This window comes from Tachyglossus aculeatus, chromosome 2 (genome assembly GCF_015852505.1).
Source record: "Tachyglossus aculeatus isolate mTacAcu1 chromosome 2, mTacAcu1.pri, whole genome shotgun sequence".
In the NCBI taxonomy this organism is placed as follows: Eukaryota; Metazoa; Chordata; class Mammalia; order Monotremata; family Tachyglossidae; genus Tachyglossus; species Tachyglossus aculeatus.
The window spans coordinates 4,915,865-4,923,601 of NC_052067.1; the positions used below are offsets into that span (position 1 = coordinate 4,915,865).

At 44.3% G+C, this 7,737-nt stretch overlaps 1 protein-coding gene across 1 annotated transcript in view; it reads left to right on the forward strand.

Moving 5' to 3' along the window:
- Positions 1–7,523, forward strand: part of PHF14 (PHD finger protein 14) — a 314,667-nt gene extending 307,144 nt beyond the window's left edge. The window contains exon 20 of the mRNA XM_038769100.1: positions 7,420–7,523. Coding sequence (XP_038625028.1) covers positions 7,420–7,521 — 102 coding nt within the window. The 3' untranslated portion in view covers positions 7,522–7,523. The remainder of the gene's footprint in view (positions 1–7,419) is intronic.
- Positions 7,524–7,737: the final 214 nt, after the last annotated feature.

Here is a 7,737-nt window from a genome sequence, read left to right on the forward strand (position 1 = left end):
GGGGAGAGTACAAAATGACAGTATTAGCAGATGCTTCCCTGCCCATAAGGAGCTTACAGTGTAGAGCTCGTTAAAAAGAATTAACTCAATTATTTAATAGAGTTAAATAGAATTGTGCAGGAAATGGATCTGTCATCTTACTGCTTTTCTGGTGCTTTGGATAGTCTTCTACGAATTCCACCCATGCACCCCTCAAAAACAATTCATCTTTTTGTTGCTGCATTTATTTACTATTGTATTTAAGAGCACTGTTCTAAGCACTGGGATAAATACAAATTAAGCAAGTCCCACACAGTTCCTGCACCGCATGGAACTCACAGTCTAAGAGGAGGAACAGATGTGGAATTCCATTTTACAGTGAGGAAACTGAGGCCCAGAAAAGTTAAGTGACTTGCCCAGGGTCACAGAGCAAGCAAGTTCAGCATTAGAACTCAGGTCCTCTGACTCACAGGCCTGTGCTGTTTCCCCTAGGCCACGCTGCTTCTCTTCACTTCACTGCTTTGACGGTAAGTAGCAAATATAGTAGGGGCCTTGAATCAATCAATCAGTCAATCAATCAGTGGAATTTATTGAACCCTCACTGTGCGGTTGGGAGAATTCTTGAAGAAATGTAGAAATGCAGTTCCGCTTGGTTTTCTAACGCAAAGGCTTTTCCCAAGATGTATACAGGTTGTTAGTTGTTTTAAAATCTTGCTGGTTTTCTCCTCAGGATATAAAACATCCAATAAGCCCCCATCTCTCTTCCCTTCCCCCAGTCTCCTGGACCCTCACAGGTTCTTTTGGTGAAGATCTGTGAAAAATATCACCGACATTTGCAAGCCGCTCTTTGTTAGCAGGTTCCTTTGAAGTTACCTCCGCTTTGAGCCAAAAATATGATTCCCTGCTTTGGGGAATTTTCTTTTTTGAGTAGGACAAAAAGAGGAGCCTTTGAAAATATGCAAGGTGTTATTGAAATGTGAGCTGCGGTGTCTTAAAATGTGTTTTTAAAGAGCTGATGGACTCATGCATCTTCAAACAAGGACGACACATTAATTGGATGAAAATGGTGTAAAACAAAATATGACTCCCAGTAGCTACTAAATGGTAATAGATGGGAGCAGATGAGGCTATAGAGTTATAGACCCCTCAAGCCAACAAGGTTTTTCTATCCTCTGTCCTCCATATTAAGGAATAAAATTTCCAGTCTCTCGCACTCTCCCCTAATTTACAAACATCTAGTCACACACACACACACACACACACAAAATGCAAATTCTGCTCTCTTGGTCACCCGAGAATTTACGTGGAGGTTAAATGACAGTACGAAATAAAACAAAGCGAATCAAATGAACAGCTGTTCTGACGACGACTTCTCATTTAATCTCCTCTCAAATGTGGCTGGTCACTGCAGATGGAAAACAGTATTCTCCACAACACCGACCCAAATGTTAGAGACCAGATGTTAGCTGAAGAACGGTGACATTATTTTCATTCCGCCTCCGTGTCAGACCCCGGTCCCGGCCCCAGTTTAAACTTAACAGCAAGAGGAGAAATGGCCTTTGAGATGGAAGAGTGGCCAATAAATTAGATAGAATCTTTAGCGTTAAGCTGATTTCTTCTCAGCCGCCGCGCCTGAGCTGTTCTGTAGAAGAAAGGAGCAGCACAAACATCCCTGCAAGTTGATTTCAATTTCACCCTTTAGGGCAAGGGTTGATAGTGTATTTGTGGCAATGGTTTAATTAATCAATGGTATTCACTGAGTGTTTACTGAGGGCAAGGCACTGTACTAACCGCTTCAGAAAGAACAGTATGATAAAGTTTGGTAGGCCTGATCCTTGCCCACAAGGAGCTTACAGTCTAATAACAATAATAATAATGGCATTTGTTAAGCCCCTACTATGTGCAAAGCGCTGTTCTAGGCGCTGATAATAATAGTCTAATAATACGAAGAATGAGAATGGCATTTATTAAGTGCTTACTATGTGCAAAGCACTGTTCTAAGGGCTGGGGAGGTTACAAGGTGATCAGGTTGTCCCATGGGGGGCTCAGTCTTAATCCCATTTTACAGATGAGGGAACTGAGGCACAGAGAAGTTGTGACTTGCCCAAAGTCACACAGCTGACAATTGGCGGAGCCAGGACTTGAACCCATGACCTCTGACTCCAAAGCCCGGGCTCTTTCCACTGAGCCATGCTGCTTCCACAGGAGTAGCAGTGGGATTTAGTCATTACTCTCCTTCTTAACCATTCAGACAGCCAGCTTCTCTGAATTGTTTTATTCCTGTGCATCCAAAGTTCCCACCTTATTTCCTGGAGGCAGTTCAAGCGTGGAGACTGGGCTCTCTCCATCCCAGTGCCAGATTTTGGAGCTTCCCGAAGTGAAGAAAGGGATCGGATGAGTTTTCAAAGTAAACAGCCATTTGCCAAAGGGACAAAAACGCTGGCGTGATGCCGCCTTCTGGTTTTGGACAAAATAAAAAAAACTCCGGGAATTGTTCGAAAGGAAGCTGTAGGTTCGGTGCTGTTCCTACTTTGGTGGCAATCTAAGTGAAACTTTAAAATAATTGTGCTGGTTAAGCAGTTAAACCTGTTAATGGTCATCCCCCATTATAATCTTCTTTGAGCAGGAGAATCTCTTTTGATAATTATGGTATTTTTGAAGGGTTTACTCTGTACCATGTGCTGGGCTGAACAGAGGTGAATATAAGATAACACTGAATTTTAAGTGCCTTGTGGGCAAGGCCTGTAGACTATAAGCTTGATGTGGGCAGGGAATGTGTCTATCAACTGTGTCACTACTCTCCCAAGCGCTTAATACAGTGATCTGCATATAGTAAGTGTTCAATAAATACGAGTGATTAACAGATTGGAATGTGTCTATAAACTCTTCCATATTGTTCTCTCCAAGCACCTAGTACAGTGTTTAAGCACATAGTAAGTGCCCAATAAATGCCACTGATTGGCCAATTGATTTAAATTCTAGAAGTACTTAGAGTCCTCTGCTGTGTAATTTACTTTGTCTTCCCCTTCGTTTTTAAAGTCCTTTGTCTGACTTGAAAAGAGTAATTAGGTCTCTCGTGAGAACACTGCCATTTTGCTGAATGGGATGTGAAAGATGACCGAAAATTAAGTACTGTGTCTAAACATATCCACAAAGTAATGAAATTCAAAATCTTTCACTAACGGTACATATTGAACGGTTATTTGACCACGTAGCTGTGTTTCTTACATATTTTGTCACTGTTTTTTTGGGTATTTTTTATATTGTTTAGGTACATTTTGTGGTTCTTGGGAATGTGTGAATTCACTTGACGTTATTTCCCAGGGGAAACTACCCTTCATCTAGCATCCTTTCAGTTAACACTCTATTTTCATGAAACTACACGGAATGACCCACTCGGGTGGGATGTGTGTGTGTTTGTGTGTGTGGTATTTATTAAGCGCTTCCCCTCTTAGGATGTCACCTGGAGATTTTCTGGTCCTCTACCAGTCTCCCGGGAGGGAGAGTCAAGACGAGGCCTTCCCATTCCATTCCTAGCTTGGGCAGTGGCTAGTGTGTGACAGACCATCTGCTCCAACTCAAAACCCACCTGTGCTGGGCAACAGCAGCATGGGAAAGAGTCTATAGACTCTTAGCGTTTAGAACAGTGCTTTGCACATAGTCAGCGCTTAATAAATGCCATTATTATAAAGAGTCTAGGGTGGAGATTCGAGTTGACTGCACGGAAGGCGGAGATGGTAAACCACTTCCAGATTTTTACCAAGAAAACTCTATGGATTCACTACCAGAACGATCGCAGAGGGAAAGTGAGGCTTTCTGGGAGAGATCAATCAATCAATCAATCAATCGTATTTATTGAGCGCTTACTGTGTGCAGAGCACTGTACTAAGCGCTTGGGAAGTCCAAGTTGGCAACATATAGAGACGGTCCCTACCCAACAGTGGGCTCACAGTCTAGAAGGGGGAGACAGAGAACAAAACCAAACATACTCACAAAATAAAATAAATAGAATCGATATGTACGAGTAAAATAAATCAATCAATAAATAGAGTAATAAATATGTACAAACATATATACATATATACAGGTGCTGTGGGGAAGGGAAGGAGGTAAGATGGGGGGATGGTGAGGGGGACGAGGGGGAGAGGAAGGAAGGGGCTCAGTCTGGGAAGGCTGGGAGAGATGTATCCATTAAATCGCTATAGGTTGGATTTGACTCCAGGGCATAAAAGACAATTAAGCACTTACTATGTGCCAGGCACCTTTCTGAGCACTGATAAAATAATCGGGTTGGACACAGGCTGTGTCCCACCTGGGGCTCATGGTCATAATCCTCATTTTGTAAGTGGCCCTATAGCACAAGGTTTAGATCACTGGTCCTGTAAGCCAGGGGTCGTGAGTTCAAATCTCACTAGGGCCTTCTGTACTACTTTTAGAGAATCAGCGTGGCTCAATGGAAAGAGCCAGGGCTTTGGAGTCAGAGGTCATGGGTTCAAATCCCAGCTCCGCCAGTTGTCAGCTGTGTGACTCTGGGCAGGTCACTTAACTTCTCTATGCCTCAGTTCCCTCATCTGTAAAATGGGGATGAAGACTGTGAGCCCCATGTGGGACAACCTGATCATCTTATATCCCCCCAGCGCTTAGAACAGTGCTTTGCACATAGTAAGCACTTAACAAATACCATCATCATCATCACTTTCCAGATGAGGTAATTGAGGCATAGAGAAGTGAAGTGACTTGCCCAAGGTCACCCAGCAGACAATAATAATAATAATGATGGCATTTATTAAGTGCTTACTATGTACAAAGCACTGTTCAAAGCGCTGGGGAGGTTACAAGGTGATCAGGTCCCATGGGGGGCTCACAGTCTAAATCCCCATTTTATAGATGAAGTACCTGAGGCACAGAGAAGTTAAGTGACTTGCCCAAAGTCACACAGCTGACAATTGGTGGAGGTGGGATTTGAACCCATGACCTCTGACTCCAAAGCCCGGGCTCTCTCCACTGAGCCATGCTGCTTCCCTAAGACAAGTCATGGAGCCAGGTCTAGAAATCAGGTCCTTTTGACTTCTTAGACCTATGCTCTGTCCACTGGGCTACACTGCTCCTCCATTTTTCTCATCCTGTTGAAATCCCCATTTTTTGACTTCTGAGATTCTTGTCTACAAGACCTACTGTCGTGTTTCTAAAGAGGAGCAGGGCGGTTTTATCGCCTCATTATTTTTACCACCCAGGAGTTACCGTGTATTGAAACCATGAGGAAGCTTAAAGCTTTGCGTTCTCCAACTGGGCAGAATGACCTTAGAGGATGTGGGGGCAATGTTTAGAGGAGCAGGGTGGCCTAGTGTCAAGAGCACAGGTCTGGGTTCTAATCCCGGCTCTGCCATTTGTTTGCGGGGTGACCCTGGGCAAGTCACAACAGCTCTGGGCCTCAGTTTCCTCAGCTGTAAAGTGGGGATTCAATACCTGTTCTCCCTCCTACTTAGATTGTGAGCCCCATGTTGGACAGGAATTGCATCTGACCTGATTACCTTAGTAACCTCTTGCCCACAACCTGCCCCCGGCCTGGATCATCCTCCCTCCTCCTTTCCAACAGATTCTCTCCCCCAATTCAAAGCATTATTGAAGACCCATCTCCTCCAAGAGGCCTTCCCTGACTAAACCCTCCTTTTCTCTTCTCCCACTCCCTTCTGCTTCGCCCTGACTTGCTCCCTTTATTCATTCCCCTTCCAGCCCTACACCATTTATGTACATATCTGTCATTTATTTCTATTAATGTCATTGTGGGCAGGGAAGGTGTCTGTTATAATGTTATACCATACTCTCCCAAGCTCTTAGTACAGTTCACTGCATTCAGTAAGCGCCCAATAAATGTGATTGATTGACCGTCTGGATGATCTAGTAAGTACTGAACGAATACCATTAAAAAAGAAAAGTCACGAAAGTCGGCAGAGGTGTGCGCTACGAAGAGCTTCCTGTCGTTTCCCTTCCCACTCCCAACCCGGCATCACAGTGGGTACTTCTTAGTGGACAGAGCATGGGCTTGGGAGTCATAGGTTGTGGGTTCTAATCCTGCTCTGCCACTTGTCAGGTTGTGGCTCTGGACAAGTCACTTAACTTCTTCTGCCTCAGTTCCCTCATCTGTAAAATGGGGATTAAGACTGTGAGCCTCACATGGGGCAACCTGATTACCTTGTATCTACTCCAGCAATTAGAACAGTGCTTGTCGCAGAGTAAGCACTTAACAAATGCCATTATCATTATTATTATTATTTTTACTTTAGCTGGAGGTCATTACCCCTTTTCCCCCACTCCTGGCCCCCCATTAGAGAAGCAGGTTGGACACAGACCCTGTCGTGCGTGGGGCTCACAGTCTTAATCTTCATTTTCCAGATGGGATAACTGAGGCACAGAGGTATTGAAGTGGCTTGCCCAAGGTCACACAGCCGACATGTGGCAGAGCCGGGGTTAGAACCCAGGTCCTTGTGATTTCCAGGCCCATGCTCCACTAGGCCATGCTGCTTCCCTTTCTTCGAAGGCTTCCCATCTCTTTTCCCAACTCTGAGAGTCGCAAGCATGAAAAAGGGTGGTGGGAAATTCAGGGGGATTGGAAATCTGCTCTGTTCTCCATCTCCTTAATCTTGGAAAAAACTCTCCGAGGAAAACCACTAACCATTCTCATGCCAAAGCACTTTGAGATACACTTAGGCAACTTTTGTGAATGACCCTTTGTGGTTTCTTTTAACCTTCCCATCTAGGGATACTTTTTCCATTACCTCTGTTTGATTTGTATGATCAAGTGTTGTTTTGTTTCAATTGGAATGGCTTGCGGAATGCCTGCTTATATACCTGCAATCCCAAGAGAGAGCTGTGAAAGCAAGATGTCGCCTCCCAGAAGGCTGGTCTCTGGAGAACACATTGTGAATAAATAACGTTCCCCCTTTCCTTTACTTTTTCATTTAAAAGAAAAAAGGGACAGACCGTCTGGATTTGGATAAATAGGACCTATTTTTCTTTTACTTCCTTGGTTTCCAAAGGGGAAAGAGACTGGAGATTCTTTCTCAGGAAAATGCATTCTATGGATCCGCCCAAAGATGTGGGATTTTATTATGCTCTTCACTTGATTTATGAGTCATAAAGAACCTTTGTGCCGAATCTAGCCAGTGCTTAAGCCAACAGACTGACTTTAAAGATATGCTTTGGTCATAATTCTCTCCGCCCAGGAGAGATCCACGGGGAATTACTGAGAGGACGCGAGACCCGTGTCTTTCAAAGTTAAATTTGATAAAGGGAGGTTTACCTGAAACGTCGTCAGATAGAAAGGCACTAAAGGAGTCCATCCCCATGGAGTTCCAACAGGGGCAAAAATAACAGAGCCACGTTAATTCGCGGGTGTTTTTTTTTAATATCTTTTCTGGATTCTGCTTTTATTTCTGCAAGATGGATGTGTCCAGAAAGATCACCTATCTCGCCGCGGACCCCTCGCCCACGTCCTGCCTCTGGCCTGGAAATTTCTCTCTCTTCAGATCCGACAGACAATGACTCTCCCCTCCTTCAAAGCCTAATCGAAGGCCCGTCTCCTCCAAGAGGTCTTCCCAGACTAAACCCCTCGTTTCCTCTTCTCCTCTTCTGACCCTCCCTGACTCTCTCCCTTGGTTCTTCCCCCCTCCCAGTCCCCCACCACTTATGTTCATATCCATAATCTATTTATTTGTATTGATGTCTATCTGCCACCATCTAGACTTGTAAGCTTGTTGT